This window comes from Rissa tridactyla, chromosome 5 (assembly GCF_028500815.1).
Source record: "Rissa tridactyla isolate bRisTri1 chromosome 5, bRisTri1.patW.cur.20221130, whole genome shotgun sequence".
In the NCBI taxonomy this organism is placed as follows: domain Eukaryota; kingdom Metazoa; phylum Chordata; class Aves; order Charadriiformes; family Laridae; genus Rissa; species Rissa tridactyla.
In genome coordinates this window covers 28,675,623-28,693,850 of record NC_071470.1, presented here as the reverse complement: position 1 = coordinate 28,693,850, position 18,228 = coordinate 28,675,623, and the positions used below count along the sequence as shown (strand labels likewise).

At 36.5% G+C, this 18,228-nt stretch overlaps 1 protein-coding gene across 8 annotated transcripts in view; it reads right to left on the bottom strand.

Annotated features, from left to right (window-relative positions):
* Positions 1–18,228, bottom strand: part of KIAA0232 (KIAA0232 ortholog) — a 71,918-nt gene that overhangs the window by 24,872 nt on the left and 28,818 nt on the right. For 4 of the 8 annotated variants that reach the window (XM_054202066.1, XM_054202070.1, XM_054202072.1 and 1 more), the window contains one exon: positions 11,519–11,656. In XM_054202066.1, the coding sequence (XP_054058041.1) occupies positions 11,519–11,656 (138 nt within the window). Of the gene's footprint in view, positions 1–1,025; positions 1,159–1,966; positions 2,083–11,518; positions 11,657–18,228 lie in introns of all 8 variants that reach the window. The other 4 variants (XM_054202068.1, XM_054202069.1, XM_054202073.1 and 1 more) reach the window with 3 other exon arrangements.

Genomic DNA, 18,228 nt, shown 5'->3' with positions numbered 1-18,228 from the left:
TAACACCAAACAAAAGGCTGGAATCACAGCAAAACGCAGCAATCCAAAACAAGTGAAAAGGATGCAAGAAGTGCCCTGCACACACCACCCAGCTGGGAACGGTAACCAGGGAAAAGTGCGCAGCTTCTTCTACCCTCTGAGCAGTTTCCCCAATTATCAACTGCAGCATCTCATCCCCTTCATGCTCGGAGACTGAGACATACAAACCTCCTACAATTTGACATGATCTTGTATGCATATAGTCGTGGAACACGCATTCTCTCCAACAGTAATGCAGATCAAATATCAAGTTACAGAAATGCATAAAAAAAGAGTTTGATTTGCTGTGTCACCATGGTGGTATAAAGATTTCATTTTTCCAAGATGTAAGAGTTTCTCCTCTCTCCTGATTACTGGTCAGAAATTGCTGAGAAATGTGAATATATGTTGCTAAAGCACAAGAAAATATTATGGGAAAGGGTATACTAATTTATACAGTGAAATAAGTTAGTTTAATTCTCTGTCAGAAACACACGCTTGAAAAATCATATACTGAAGCAATGACTTATATGCTAACTTCTAAATTTTAATTATTTGCAGCCAAGTGAAAAAGCAATTTTCTATTCCTAACTGCATTGCTGCACTGAAGTGCTAAATATAAACCTTTATGCCACATACTTAACGGAGGATGACTTAGCAATATTAAACTTCAGAAGGCATCTTCTACATCGGTAAATTTACCAACATAAATTAAACTGTTCAGAAAGAACCAAGTAGCACAGTAACATGGACAAACCTATGTAGTTGTAATAAGCATCACTTTATGGCTATACCACTCCTGACCCCCCCCTTTCTCCCCCCAAAAGGGCAACAGAGGAGGAGCTGGCCTTGTTTTCGCTAAGCTCTCCGAACTGTCTCATCAAAAGGACACCTGTAGCAAATACTCAAAATCTAAGAAATACAGATTCGCTTCCTTAACTTAATTATAACATCATGTCAAAAAAAAAAAAAAAAGTAATCCCCCAAACCAGCAACAATATGCTCACCATTACACCGAAGAAGTGAAAACTTTTGGAATCAAATGCTTCATTTCCTCCTGTACCATGAAACTAATACTTGAGTCATCTGACAGGCTGCATGCTGTCCTGCATAGCACGCTGCGGGAGCCAGCGCTAGCTTCTAAATAAAATAAAAATAAAAAGGGTGGCGGGGGGGGGGGGGGGGGGGGGGGGGAGGAAGCTACTGTGCAGAATGCCAAGTCTCTAGAGACCACTTGCTCAACCTCCTACTGCAGTATATAAAAACTAGCTGCAGACCTAATGTAACGAATGCCTCAGCAATTATTTCATATATGACAGTGTTGTTCTCTAAATAAAAGATTTAGTTACTATATTTTTAAATTGTTGAAGTTAATGCAGCAACCCCATTGCCAGAAAGTAAGATATTCCAGGCACTGGCTTGGTTCGACAGGACACAATCAGTTAAGAAAATGAGGTGATCTGCTTCAACTGCTTTGCTTCTGTTCAAAATTAAAAACAGTCCCCAAATAGAACAAATACTGGAGTACCTTAAAAGCATTTTTCAATGTGGAAGTGCCTAATTATGATTGCTTTTGTAATTCCAACACGAAAGGCTTAAATCTCATGATTACCTGTAAGATTATTTAAACTACTGACCCAGATTTCTACTAACCCTTTTCTCTCATTCAAAATACAAAGGGCAGCACCTCATTTTTTTAATTCATATTTTTAATTTTGCGTAACAAAACTTCCTCCATGATGAGAACACATTTTATTCTGTTTTACGGTTTCCAACGTATTTCTATTTCCTTTCCCTGCTTTAACTTAAATCCAGTTCCATCAGAAGTTGTTCTTTTTGGCTTTTTATCAGCTGGCTGAAGCAAGGGAAGGATTACATAAAGGATAGGTGTTATGTTACTGGCACAGGAGTGACCATGCTAACAGATAAATTAAGCTTCTGAACTCACCCAGCATGAACAAGAACAGTCAACCCGACTGCTGCAGTTAGAGGACTCTAATAGCTGGTCTTGCTTGCTGACCAACACACCAATTTTGCTCTGTTCAGAGCCAAATTAATGTAGTTCTGTGTAATGAGGAATGATGGCAATTAAAAAAAAAAACAGCAAAGCTCACACACATTTTAATATATATATATAAAATATATATAAATATATATACACACATTTATATTTTATATATATATTTATAAACATATATATTTACACATATATATGTAAAATGGTTGTTGAGTTTTTTGTCTTTTTTTTTTTCCCCCAAACACAGGCAGATATATGTGTGTAATGTCAAATCTTAAATCAAAGATCTTTTTAGCATGCTCTGCTTTGGAAGTAGAGCAGTCAGAGATGACAAGTGGTAACTCATTAGCTTAAAGCAATTCAATTGCTTTTATACGTACGTTCACACCCCTGTATAGCTGCAGAAAATGTTCCCAGAAGATACTAAATCTATAAATTTAGTTACTCCTGAAATATTTTTTATAAATTTAAAATTATCAGTTCAATCAACTGTGAACCATGGAAACAAAACAATATTGAAGTACACCAAATCTACTAAAAACTGCTGCCTGTGTTAACAGTGGGCTCAGTGTTGTGAGTTTCTAACAAGAAGCTGTGAAACATTAGCTCCTCTCAGATTCTTGACAAATCGCTTTAATTCTTATTGATATTCATCTCTGCTAGTAGGTTACTTCTGAATGTTGCAAACAAGGACCAAGCAGTCACCATCCAGGAGATTTAACAAGTTTTCCCTCAATTTGATCACAAATGTTCATGCACCACTCTTATTTCACGCAATTATTCAATGAAACTAAGGATAGCACCATTCATCAAAATTCTTTGGTTTAACTGATCTTTCAGCCCTTCCTGTCACCCAGTAACGTCATCTAGTTACGGCTCTTACATACTAGATCCCAAAATTGCCATGCAAATTTATACTTTATTCTGCAGATCTGTACATATGCAATAACCAAAAATTCTGGACAAAAAAAGGAAAACGAAACTGTTAGAATGAGCTTTCCACATCTGACATACCATAAATACATACACAGAAACATTCCATCACATTGTACAACTCAAAGGGAAAGGTTGTTTTTAGGGGGGGTTTGTATTGGTTTGGGGGTTTTCCTTTTTGCGTCTTTGTTTTTTTTTTGCTTCTAGCCTAAGGTAAGTTAATAGTTTTCCTCCAGAAGGTTTGAATTGTGTACTGCAAATATTTACTAAACATGGCTTGTTTCTTCAGGCCTATAAGGTTATGAGGAAAGTTCCTTGATCCTCTTCATGCATTTTGAAAAGACAAAAGCACTACACTTCATTTTACTTTAACAATTAAAATAATCACTCAGTTACTTTTAGGTTTTTGAGAGTTTACTAGCTCACGCTGTTAAAACAAATCCTCATTTCTCTTTCCCAGGCGCACAGAGTTGTTTAGGTTGGAATGAACCTCTGGAGATCATCTAGTCCAAACCTCTGCTGAAGCAGGATCAGCTACAGCAGAATACAGACGCTCCTTTCACAGAATACAAGTTCAAACAATCTAGAAGTTAAAGTAAATCAATATATTCATAGTTTCAAATCATTCTTTTAACAGGTCACAGGACTCTCCAGACAGAGATGGAACTATGACTGTAGTGTACCAGGACTGTTTTCTTGGCATGTAGCCTGTCCCCAAGCGGAAGATTAGGTAGCTGTTCTGTCTGAATCAGCTGTTACGCCATGTGAACGGAGTAAGGCACAAAGTGTGATTCACTGCAACCACACATCTATTTCTATATTTTGTAGGATGATGAGAGATAGATAAAAGTTTAGATTTTCATTTTCTAACATTCTGATACAGCATAATTCATCTGGTTACAAGTACTCTCAAAAGAGGTGCTCAAGAAAGACCCAAAAAAGCACAAAAAAACCCCGAAACTAACCCCAAGATCATTACTAAATAAATAAATAGATAAATAAATCCACCAAAACAGCAGGCTCCATGGGGTGTTCAATCCAGGTAGAGTTCAAAGCAATAAAACATGGCACCCATTTGCATTATGGGATTTTCCTCCACTATAAGGCAGATTAAACTAAGAAACATTTAGGGTACGTACGTGTACAACACCTTTTTGACCCTTCAGTAGTGAGAACGTAATTAAATCTTTATCTTTTCACTTGAATAGGTACTGATTTACAACAAAGACATTGGACCAGTCAGAAAAACAAATTCTATTTATTAACTTCACTTTTGGGGCTCACCAATAATTGATCCAAGTAATCTTCAATAGATGTGTGACCTTAGAATATCTATTTCCAAGCAGACAAACTGACTTAATATCACAAAAATCCAATACCAAGCAAGACAAGAGGGAGAAGCTTTTCTCACGGGAGAAACTTTTAATTGGTTGCCACCAATTATGCAAAAGTTATTTTCTGCATCAAGTGAAATGCAGAAGGGACACTTAAAATTTCCTCAGTAGGTACTCTGCTATATTCACTGTCAAACACTTATTTACTTTTGCTGTCTTGATGTAAACTGAGAAACAAATGCCCCCCCTCCAAGTTATTAAGCAACTTCTATGTAGACTAAACGGCCACAAAGAACTTCTCCAGTTCAGTATAAATGGTTTCTGTATCAAGAAAACTCATACAAAAATTGGAATAATTAAAAATTTTGTCAGCATCCATTACGCTATTATACTCAGGGTAGCAGCTTCAGTAACCTAACAAATCAGGTATGTGGTACTATGAGTATCTATTTAAATGCCAAAGTCATAAGGAAAAAGGAATCAATATATTGTAATTATTTTACTCTCTGATGGTTACCTTGGCAAGCAAATTAATTTCAATTGTCTGTATGGTATATTAAGTTATAAAACACAGGCTGATATAGTTTGCCAAATTCAATACCATACAGCTTACTTAGTATATGGAGAAAGAAGGAAACTTTTGAAGCCAACGGATTTGATAAGAGAGAGCCAATACAAATAATCTTAAACCAATACAAATTAAATTATTGTAGAAAAACAATGACTGGTTGGAAATCATAAAACCCTGTGGTGCTTTCTCACAGAAGCAGCTGAGTGATATCAGTCCTAGCTCCATTTTATTTTTCCAAACATATGTCTCGTCTAAAATTCTTTTTAGCTCCTGGTTATTTTAAAATCCTTTCCTAACCTATGTTGTGTGTTCTAGAGAGAGACAGTATATCCCTTTCCAGAAGGCCAGCTGCATACAATGCAAAAGGAAGGTAATATTCACTGACTTTGTGAGGTGTTTTGGGATTTCCTGGAAAAACATTCTCAACAATCATCTTCAGACACACAGAAACGCTTACGACTTAGCTAATCAGGATATATGCTTCAAGAAGCATTAATGGTTGTTTCAGAACCATAACTCAATTTTTTTGCTTTAATAAACATGGACTTTTCAACAGCAACTTCGGCGTTTCATCTTTCTGATTTGTTAAGATGGCTTTTACACAACTTGCTTCATCCTTACCATACCTTACCATCTTTATCTTTACATTAACAGTTTTCTTCCCAGCACTTGGTTACTCTCCATACACAGCTTTTTGACTAACATTTTTCACCTATTTTTAAAAAAGTCAAAAGAACATTGGGCGCTTCCTTTGCACATCTCTTGTTCATGTCACTTCTAGTTACATGAAGATGGGTAAATTAAATCACTTAGCAAACCATCTAATATTTACTAGCTGATTCCCTGGTACCCCAGCATAGCAGTCAGAGTGTACTATCTAATTGATACTGCCTTACACAGTAAGGTGTATCTAATTGATACACCTTACACAGAGACCACCAGAAATAAACCAGTGATTACAATGAATTTTTAATAATCTAGTTAATCTGTCATCCTACATAAGATGAAAAGAAACACACTCCCTGTGCTGCGGGCTCCACAAGCCTGTTTGCCTCTGTTCTCACACATCACTATCACAAAGTGCAAGACAGACTATGCAAAAACACCTTGGTCTCACCGGCAGACAAATACCGTAATCTTTGGAGACTACAATAGTTGGCTGGAGTAAGCCATCACTAAAAATACGCTCAGACATGCAATCATAACAAACTGACTAATTTGGCCTGATTAGGAGCTTATTTCTTCAAATACGGTTTATGTGCAGAACTGTAGTAACTGCGTGGAACATTTGACAGTTCTGCACTTAGAGCAACAAAGATGACAAACGCTAAGAAATTTTCAAAAGAACCTTATTCTAGACACATCTCGAATTTGTGCTGAAAGCAAGATACATTTGAGAAGAAGATTACCATTTCAAATTTTTAGCGACACTGTTCACTAGAGCCACACTTGTTCCTGTAAGTGCTCACATACGGTAATACGGATATCAGAAGGGTCGTATTCCCTCCTCATAATTCAGAATGAGCAAAGTCAATGCTCCAAATAACAGCAGGCCCCCACCTGACTACATTTCAAAGAAATTACCATTATGAAGCTTCACCAATTATGTTTCAGTGTTACCTCCAAGCAGTAACCTCTTAGAACAGTGGGATGGAAGGCACCGTTTGCTTTTGTCCAATACATTAGAGCAGTGCTCTTTCAAATTCATTATGGAATCTATCAACCAAGACTAATTCTTTAACACTGTTTCATGTGCCAGTTAGCAGATTCTGAGAGCCTGGTTACTTCAGAAACGGACCACGTTGCCTGAACCCCATTAGGACATGAGAGATCAGCAGCGTTAGACACTAGCAATGTCTTGGTATGTGCTGTAGAATAGCTTAGGTGAAGTGGCCACCTATAGGCAAAGAAGGAAAGAGTCTGGGAGATCTGGTTTCATCAGAGCAGGTACATACGCAGTAGCCTCTTTTGCTCATTCTTAAAATGTCCTCATACAGTACAGCAGAATAAAGATAACACCAAACGCTTTAACCAAAACTCTAGCACCATCTTGAATGTGGAATTGCATATGTAATACTACAAGTCTTCAGTAAATGAACTGTATCTTTTATATAGGAACTGCAATAACACAGCTGAAAACCTGCTTGCTCGATTGAGTAATGCAGCCTTTAGCAGAAAACTGGTCAGTTAAAAGGTAATTAAGCTTGGATTAATGACCAATGGACACGCAACATAAGTAATCTCAATATTATTAGTAGGAAATACATATACTGAAGTGTCTTGCATGTATCAGTCTCAACAAGTAACCTCTACTTCGAATCCTGCTCAGACAGTATCCACCTTGCAAAAATACAACGCAGGTGAATTTCCAAACTCTTACATTTTTTTCCTAATCTTCTGAGTCTCAAAGATACTGCTTTCTCTGTCTTGCTACTGACAAGTTTCATTATTCAAATCCAGAACAATTTACAGACTTTCAGAATTAAGAGACCTTTAAAAAAAAAAAAAAGGCATCTCAGAAACAATACGTGGACAAACTGACCTTAGTTTTAGGGTACCAGACAGGAATTAAAAAAAAAAGCCAACAAAGAAAACCACTAACAAAAAAAAAAAGCAATTTAATGCTGAGAGAAACAGCCGTTTTTACTTAAAATTTGAGGCAGTAATTTCAGGGTAAGATCTCTTGTTTTCCTCAAAGGACTTTTACATAAATACTCCCCAGTCCTAAACAATTGGGCTTTTTTACCCAACACGTCATTAGAATGGATATCATTGCTAGTTAATTGTGAACCAGCATTTTAAAGTTTCTTCTACAATTCAGCAGGATAAGAATTAAGATAAAGTCTCTATTCAAGGTCAATGTTAACAAGCTTTTAAAAATCTGAAGAATTCTTCACCATGCCTTTGAACTGCTACTTATATTCCATTCAAGTGTTTTGGAAAAAATAAACTTTAGAAATGCAGTAAGAATAGTAATTGATTACTAAATTAAAGTACTTGTCTTAAGAGTTCTTCTCACCATCATTCTGTCTTTTCTGGCAAGTTGCAATGTACTTACATTTTCTCTGCTCCTGACTGCATCAGGAGCATCTGCAGCCAAAGATTCATACAAATATAGGACACCTTGAGACACCAAAATGCTTGTCACGCAAAAAATACTGTCCTCAGAATATACCTACATTAACAAATTGCATTCTCACGTATACCAGATAGTATCTGTCAAAATCAGGCCACAAAAGCACTTAATCCACAACATGCTTTGCCACCACAAGACACAGTGATGCAGAGTGGTCAAAAGAGTGCAGCTTCCCTGACCTCTCACACTCTGTAACTTAGGAAATGTTTTAGAAATAAACACTGAACTGTAGGTTTTCTGAATTCAAATGTGGGGTTTTTTTCACCATAAAATTATAACTAGAATCTTGGATTTCTCTCTCAGCCTAGCATTTTACAGCATTAGTCTTTTTAATAAGAGAAAAAAAAATGAATTCAAACAGAACTAAGCTACCAAATAAAGTACTCCCTAAGAATGAATACTATGTAAATGAAAATCCACAAGAGACAAGATTTTAAAATATTTATTTCAACCATCAAATGAAATACTGACAAAACAGTGTTTACTGTTATCAAGTTGATTTTCATCAAATCTATAGACTTCCTCTCCCCACCAAGCATCTTTTTCAAGTGATCACCTAATTTTAGGACCTTTGATTACTGGTAGGGGGAAGGAAGCAGACTGCCTTCAATTTCTCAACACATTACTGGTTTAAGTAACTAAATATAAACATCAGAATTATGGTACCTGGATTTCTGTCATTTCCTATGGGAGTTTTAGAAGTTATTATTAACCCTCAATACCCTTTCATCCTCTGTACATTTTCCCCCCCTCCAACAGATCAGGCTGCAGAATACTGAAAATCTTCATTTAATTGTCACCCTTTTTTTGGGGGGGTGAGTGTGTGTGTTGTGTTTTTTTCATTTGTGTGTGCATACGCATACATGTGTGTATATATGCTCCCTCTACAAACACACACAGGGTAAACATTCTAACCATTTCACTTAAATACAGTTGTATATAAATATACATAAGTTTAAATACACTAAGACTTCTGTCAATTACTCCCAATAATGGAGCGACCTCATCCTTGCTTGCTTTGCTCCAATGCTAAGGTTGAAAAAAGAGGTTAGGCTGGAAGAGCAAGTGTTTCATATTCATGCGAGGATATTGGCATTTCCGTATCCACCTACTTTGAAAAAATGATCACAAAAGAATAGCAACTATAAGCAAGCTCCAGAACTGCCCACATGGACTATTGCCAGACCCCTTGCAAGAAGAAAAACCTGTGAGAACAAAGCTGCTAGTTGACACATTTATCCAGATCCTTATGTACACATCCAACTTCTACCTATTTGACAAAAAAAAATAATCTATATATCTACAAGTAAACATTTCCAGATGATTCAGAAAACAACTTAAAAAAATTCAAGTAGCATTGTAAAAAAAAGTATTTCTTTCTATCTCAACAGTTTTTATAAACGCTCCTCACACACCACTAACCATCAGTTTTGGCTACAGTTAACAGAGTATTTTTATCTTTTTTGTAGAGATGAAATCGTGAACATTGCATGGGGCAGCTTGAATGCCTCAGCAGAAATAGTATTGTAACATTATGTTTTACAGTCCAAAAACTACTGATTATTCCCATCAGATTAGCACACAAACATAAGTACAGAAACCAGCCAACACAGGAAACGTGTTTGAAAAGCAGAAAGAAAAGATACCTTACAAGTTACTTTAAAGCATTACTAGCATCAAAGCAGGATCACCCTTCCCCCCAACTCCAGAGGAAAAAAAAATGAAAAAAAATAAATATCCATATTTCTCTCTTATGCAATACAAGTGTTAAACTACCTACAGAACAGCTTTAAGTAACAACTTCTTTTAAAAAGGTCTGAAGGTTCCACTCTGTGTTTGAAAATACATTTTAAAAATTATAACCTACAATTTCGTTAAAGACCACAAATGTGCAAGCTGAATTGTCCAGGCATGCAAGAGAAGTCAAAATAGCCCTGAAGTAACACAGGTCTATAGGTTTTAGATTACCGGTTAACGTTGAACAATAAAAATCTGACAAGGTGGCAGGAGTCAAAGGAGGAAGTTACTCATTCAACCTTTCAGATTCCACACCTTTTTATTCATTCAAAACTCTAGTTGAAGGGTCTCTTCCCTTCTTCTGCTTTGGATTATACAAACTCTCAAGTGGAGGCAGACCAGGGATTATTAATAAATTTACCTCCTTCCTTTTTCTTTTCAACTGGATTTCTCTATATGCTACAAATTTAGTTTTAAGTGATGCTCCTTGATTTTCAGCTGTGTGAAGATGCATCAAGAGAGTAATTTCTAAAGCTAAAAATCGATCAACGGTATTCCTGCGGTCTACATATGAGACTACTATTTTTTCTTGCAATTACTTCCTCATATTTAAATTAACTTTTATGGTAATCAGAGTGCTAACCTCAATATTCTGTAACTACGAGAGCAGAGCAAATTAACAACAAAATTCTATTTTGCATCATTTTGTTAGGATACTAAGTAATGGGGGAATGCGAGTTCAGAAAACTCCCTATTAATCAGGGAGCACTTTAGTAACTGAACAAATGCTCAAGAAGCTTCGCAAACAGTCAGCCGGTATATGACGGCAATGCTGCTGAAGGTGGTGGTGATAGGAATAACCACACAAATCAACGTCATTTCCCTCATTATTCTTGGCCACATACCTGCCCCAGTCTTGCTTGCACCAGTGCCTGTGCTACAAATCTGACCAGGAAACCTCTCTGGGTTAACATTTCCTCCACCCCAACCAGGTTAATCTCAGGAAACTGATTCACTTTCCCAATCCAGTTCTCCACACAACCACACAAATGCTTGTGCAATCACAAACTGTGACCAGGAAGCTGTATAGCGCAATAATGCAATCAGGCTGCACAGGCAGAGTAGTTTGTTCTTAGATTAGTGACAGATGAGAGTATTTGTAGTTCTGTAAACTAAAAGACAGTCTTTCTCATTTCTGCTGTCTGAAAAGTCTTCCTGAAGAGCTTTCATTGACCTGTGCTACAGATTATATTCTCTTTGTAAATATTTCCTTTGATGGTCTCTCTCTCTCTCTCCACTTTTTCATTGAGCTACATGGTATCTGCTGCCTCTGGTATGTATATTCCTTCAAGCTGTTGCCTTTACCTCTCCTCACACATACAGCACACACAAAGCACGATGGCTTTCTGCCCAAATATTCCATTCCTTGCTGCTCACACACAACACAAAGTTAAGTTTAGAATTTTAAGAAATATCTTTTTGCAAAGCTTTGTGGTAATTTCAACACAAACTGGTGCATTGCAACTGTCCCTGACAAGAACAGGCGAGGGCTTACAGAAAGGAAAGCATAACACTACATAGTACAGAACCTTTTGTGAAATCCTGCGGCCATACACAGATTTCATAATTTCCTAAAGAAAAATAAAGAACTTTCAGAGAACTCTTGGGGAACTTGCATTTTAAGAATTAAAAGATAAGCATCGCAAGCTAAATATATCTAACACAAAGAAAGGCATAAAGTCTTAACAATCTATTAAATAGTCTAAACTTACTTCATCAGAAGCAGAGCGAAGACACTGGACAGCAGCCTGTTTTTTCATTTCCTCTAGTGTTAGATCAGAGCACTTTTTCTTACTCTTTCCCCATTTCTTGTAAGCTCCCTTTTCCCAGCCCAGGAAGATGTCATTCTCCTAAAATTGAAATAAAGAAATTATATTATTTAAAATACATTAATATCTCAGTACTATAGCAGAACAGGACTACAAATAACACACTTTTCAAAATAAAACCAACTTCATCCTATCCACAAAAGCCTACTTTTTGTAACATTAAAGATTAGTTTGATTACAGAAAACTTGCACTTACTATTCAGAAACGCACATATGTTTTTTACGGGACATGAACACTACTCACACTTCACTGCAATATTTTCCAATTGCAAAGCATATCCATAAAGATAATTTTATAGCCAACTTATGATTGAAGGTATTACTGTAATTTACACAAAATATGTTAGAGTTTCACTGATCTCTGAAATAATAAAGATGAAAAGCAAGTAGTTCAGAGTTAGATTAAACTTAGAAGAAAGCTGAAAAAGCCAAAAGAAGAAAATGCAACATTAGATCCCAAAGCCTTCAAGTCAGTCTCACAATGAACATCATTACAAATAGAGATAGCAGTGCCTATCTTAAAATGAACCTCAACTAGTTTCAGAAGAAAATTAGATACTGCTGGGTGGGTGGGTGGTGTGAGGAAAGAACAGGTTCCCAAACATGCAAGAACGTTTCATTAAGAACAATAAAATCAAAGAAGAATGCTATGACATTACATATAACCATCGGAAGATACGTAGCACCCATTTTGTATCACAGTTCAGAATTTGCAAAATTTATTATCAGACTTGCTTATTCTTCACTGCCCATTCACATATGGGAATGTCACTTTGGGACAACATATATACACATGTTATTTCCCGTGTTCATCTCATTAAAAAAATATTCTGGCTATCAGGAAAATAATCTTTAATACCTTTTAATGTACAAAGAGATCCACAAACACCTGATGCTTTTCAGCATACCTGTTTCATTCAACCTTTTCAACGTATCTGTTACTGCTTCTAATGAAATCCAGGCTAAGGCCTACCCTCATTTAAAACAACTCTCAATTCCTCATGGCTTCAAAATGAAGTAAAACCAAGTTGTCAGTGGAACTAGTTGTCTCTGTGCCATCAGAGAATAAGATGGGGGAAAAAAGAGGGTGGAGAGGGACCAATCACCTTCAGAAGCCGCCATCAAAATGGCTCCTATTTATGATTTTACATGAGCAATTCCTTCAGGAAAGAGTAGAGCAATTTGTTGGATTTACCTCTTTAAGTCTTATTTGATCACCAAAACTGGAGAAATGGATTTAGTTCTGAAAGAACAAGACGCTACCAGTCACTCTGGTTTTCCTTACACTTGTGCAAGATGTCAGTGGTTCATTTAAAACAAGAAATTTGAACAGGCTACTGTTTTGTTATTAGAATGACTAACAGAAAGAAATAATTAAAAAAAGATAAGAAAAATAAAATTCTCAGAAAATAGGTCCAATAGACTGAAATAAATTCGTAAGTCTTTTCCAAAATTGTAGTTTAAATATGTGTTTATACACTATGAGGCTGTAGAGCACTCTAACTCTTCCCAATATTCACGTGAAAGTATACAAACTCATGAGACCCACCTACTCTCCACCAGCTTCCAAAGCCTGTCTCACTCATCCACACGAGCACAGTTACAAATGAAAAAATACATACCCACTTGCAATACATTACTCAAAATGAAAATCCAGGCACACCAGCAAATGTGCAGAGTTAACTTCATTTATTCTGCTTTGAGGTGGAAATTTGATTTAGGCAACACCTACCCTAGGAAAACATTATCAAAATGCTATATATTGAAAACAAAATGCTTTATCTACACCAACAAAGCTTTGCTTTGTACTGGTACGTTAAAGTGAACGTCTGCAAGAGTAGCTTTACTACTTGATGTATATGCTAGCAGTCTGTCAGCAGAGCAGGAAGAAACTTCATGCTTACAGAAATTTGTAAAGCACTTCATTCACTTCTCCACACACATAATTTGAAAGACAGCTAACCTTGTCTACAAACTCTGACACTTCAATTTTTACAAATTTAATCCTTGCAAGAAATACTACATTTATTTAAGTAGAGGCTATATGGAATTCTGTCTCACGCATCCACCACAGAGCTGCGCGTATCACAGTCTCATCCCTCCTCCCAGAGCGAGCACATTGTTGGTGGGCTCTGGGAACAACACAGCTCATCTTGTAGGGTGCAGTGATTGAGGACAGAGCTTCAATAGAATCCTCTCTCCTCCTTTCTACCCCTTTAGACAACACACAGAATACTGGTTTCTGAACATATGGTTTTCAGTCCCACCTGGCTGCTAGGGCTTCACACTGCCATTTTAAGCGTTACAGGAAAAAAAAATGTTGAAAACTTGAGTGTTTGAATATTTTTCCTGGACAAACTCACTAATTTTTTAGCCTCAGATTTTACAAGATTAGCAAACACCATGGATTACAGCTATTCCACATAAAACTCTGAAGTTTAAAATCCTCATATAAACAACAATGTTTATCAGCACTACATATGTATTTGATATACCCTAAATTTATTGAGGGCCTTGCACTTTCTGCACACATATCAAACACCACACCCATAAAACACTACAGAGCAGTGAAGAAAAAAACGTCCTCACACATAATTCTTGTGTTATAATCTATTAGAACCACTCTAGAACTACACACACATACTAAAAAAAAAAATAAGAAAAAGATTACAGTAGACCAGCTAAGAAACAAGAAAACGTCATATTCCCTAGAGAGTGTTTGTAGTAGAATCCAATAGTTTCAAATGGTTTAAATTAAGGGGGTTTTTTGTTGGTTTTTTTTTTTGGTTGGTTGGTTGGGGTTTTTTGGTGGGGTTTTTTTTTTTGTTTTGTTTTGTTTTTTGGTTGTTTTTTTTTTTTTTCCCCACTTTGTCTCCGGTGATCAGAAGCCTGTTGTAGGTTTAGGCTGGAAAATATTAAGTCCATGACAACCAGGAAAGGAAGCACTTCAACAAAACATTCTGTATGCATGAAGGCAAGTAAACTAGTTACTTCACATGGAAAGAATCACTAGGGACTTCTGTTCTCTTCAGCTACTAGACGTCTTCATTTACCTTTGCTTCCTAACAGAACTAGAGATCATATGATAATGCTCATTTTAATGCAAGAGCTCTACCGTAACTTAGAATTTTCACAATTGTGTTCAGTGGTCAATGAATGTTTCATAAAAGTAACGCCACCCCAAACTTATAGATTTAAAAAGAGTGCATGCACACAAAAGAAAAATTGAAATTTGGTTTATAAAACTCTAATATTTAAAACAGACTACCACTAGTTAAATTTTTAAGGGATGACCACCTAATATTAAATAAATATCAATAGGAAGGCGAGGCCATCTGGATATTGGAAAAATTCAAGTTTGAATATTTAAACTGCTATTGAAACATTTATTCTTCAGAGTCCTACTGTACCTACCTACTAAGTAGCCAGACAAATTCATATTAGAAATTTTTAATTGTAAAGACACTGGAAGCGCAAAGTTTCATGACAAGAATAACTTAAGAACCATAAATGTGGCTAAAGAAATGGTGGTAAAGTATCTGTATTCTTTATGGTAATGCTGCCTTGAGAAATGCACTATTGGATTGTATTTGGAGCACTTAATTCAATCCTGAATTAATATACAGGCACAAATTTTAGAAAGATATTTCTAAATTGTTTCTCCTGCTCAACTACGCAAAAAACATCAATTCCACCGCTTCCCTCCACACTACTAAGAAATTGGAGAAGCAAAAGAAAAGCAAGTTTTGTAGTGAATCTTCTAACTTTCATTTGTTATAAAGATAATAAAGAAATATCTATTCTCAGTAAGAGAACAAATGTGACACCTTGTGGTAAGACTGAAAGAAAATTCTTTTGAAGCTCACAGTATACACAAATGGAAAAAATCGCTGTTAAAACATACTTCAAGAATCTTGCAGGAACTACCCATACTTCATAAAAGCTGGAGTAAAGTTCACTGATGCAGAAACATTAGATGACTCAAGGTCCCAGTTTCTATTCAGGTAAGTAAACAGACTTTAACTTTGCCTTGTCAGCAGAACACACAGGAAAGGAATCAGACTTAATAATCTGATCAACAAACTCCCCAAATGAGCAAATCAAACCAGCAGAAAAATGTGTTTTTAAAAAATCAGTGTTTTTTTCTTAAAGTAAGTTCAGGTAAACTGATTCCCTAAGATTCTGCCTCCATAAATACACTACAGATTGAATTAGATACACATGAAGATGAACAAATATAACGCATAAAACTTTGTAAGTTTTCAGATAATATCCTGAAGAGCCGTAATTATCTATGTGGTTGACGTTTCTATTTCAAATTATACACAAGAGACTTCAGGGCAAGCATCTCCATTCCCGTAGAGGGGAAAAGAAAATACTGAGTTAAAAAAAAAATTCTGAATCAGAGAATTTTGAAGAACTCTTTTCTGAGCATTTCCATTTCAGCACAAACCAGTTGCTATTCAAGCATATTACCAGCGAGGCATTTCTTGCTCTCATAAAAGTTATAGCTGGTTAGCCAAAAGGTGCTGCTTCAACAGGCAGGTTCTAGTAACAAGTTCATACAAAAATAAGAAGCATTGAATGTCAAATACAAAATAATCACATGTACAGTCTCTCTCCCTTTAAGAATCCAACTCAAAGAATACCATCAAAACAAGTAGCCCAAATATCCAGACAAGATCACCTGATGTGAAAAAGAATTCCCAAAATTGTTAAGCTATGCAAGCAGAGTCCTGCAAGATTGAGTAATATGTGTGAACTATTTTTCCTTCTTATAATTATCAGTTAATAGACTTAGAGATATCTCCAGGGAAGGGGAAAAAGTTACCCACAGCTTTTAAAAGCTCCTCTACCAAGCTGTAGGAGAAACTTTCTTACAAAACTTCTTTAAAGATTCTCAAACGCTATTAGAATAGATCATCAAATTACTGGACAGGCCAAAGGGAAAAATGGAACGAATGCTCATATGGACAGAGTGAATGATGAATGCATATGCCATTGTTCCTTTGAAAGAAGTTCAAAAATAGAAAAAGGAAGATCACCCAAAACAATTGCTAAACCAAGGTCATGGATTGTATAAGACACCACAAATCCCAAAATGTTTTGGTAGTACTACAGAATTCACAGATCTTTATTCTGCCCATGAGACAGAATAGTCTCAACTCAAGCCAGCAGCACTCTCCAAAGGCCTGCACAAACAGTAGCTCTCATAATGGGATCTCGTAACGGAGAATCTGGGGAAAATGGCCAGAGATTACACGTGTATTTCACCTTTAAGATTATTCAAGAAGCAGACTGTATAAATACCTTCAGTGATCTTCCCTGAAAAAATAATTCCCCTAAACTGAGATTCAGGAAGAACTCTCATGGATTGCTTAGAGCCACAGGGATATACATCTTTTCATAATTGCTTTTGCAAAAATTTTAAGAGACATTGCATCTCACTATAATTAATGAGAAAGGTCTAAATGGCCAGGATCAGCTCAGACATTCCTCACAGGCTGCCTCAGACTGAGACACACGATAATGAGATAATACATATGCAAGACAATTCAGAAGAACGCACAAGAACAGTGGCACAAGCTCAGCTTATATTCTCCAAAAGACATGTAACATGAGGTTCAGGAGCCAAACCAGCAGATAAGTGGACTTTCAGAGAGCAGCACAAGTTTTCTCCATGTCAAAAGCCATGCAACCACAGAATGGAGGGGAGTGGAAAACATTCTTTAATGTTAGATAATTACTCCAAATCCAGGTATTACCAGGGAAAGAACTCAAGACTTTTTGTGAAAAGACAGAGAATCATCTAGCCGCTGCAGTCCCCTCTTTCCCAGTTGCTGTAACTGGAATGTTACAATCCTATGCAGTTGGACTGAACAGAACAGCTGATAATTTATCAGACCACATCACACCGCACTCCTATGACTTCAAGGTCCTCAAGGCGTTCAGGACTGATTATTCCATTATTTGCAGGCAGGGAAGAACTTTACCTATTGAAACCAATCAATCTGAGTATGAAATCCTGTAATTCGAGTTTCCGTCAATTATAAACTCTTGCTTATAATCCTACCAACTTGAAAGGGCAGTCTATGTGTTGTTCACTAATTAGAAGTTACTCTAGGTTGAAACCAAGCAGAAGAAATTTGATCACACCCACTCCCAAGAGTGAGAGAACATGCAAATACTGCATCTGTTGAAATCCTATGTTTGTTGAACAGGCTGCCTGTAGAGTTTTACCATTAAAGTAAAAGCAGAAATGAAGAAAATTTACCAAGGCTATAGCTACAGCTACGAAGACATCATTTTACTTGCACATCTTAGCTACGTGGCACAAAACAAAGCCAAGAACTCAACAGAAATTGCCACTACAGAGCCCAGATATCTGAAAGGGAAGTGTTAGGACTGGAGAAGTTATTCCACAGCATTCATGGTTGCTCTCTTGGACTTTAGGAATAAAGTTGTGTAGCAAGCATCACAGACAACTGTAGTCATCTGATTTCAGAGAATGTAGGCAGTGCACACCTATGCTTGGAGACATGTGGTGAGTGTGCCGTCATGCAATGGTCTACTGTACAAAGCACACTAAGGAG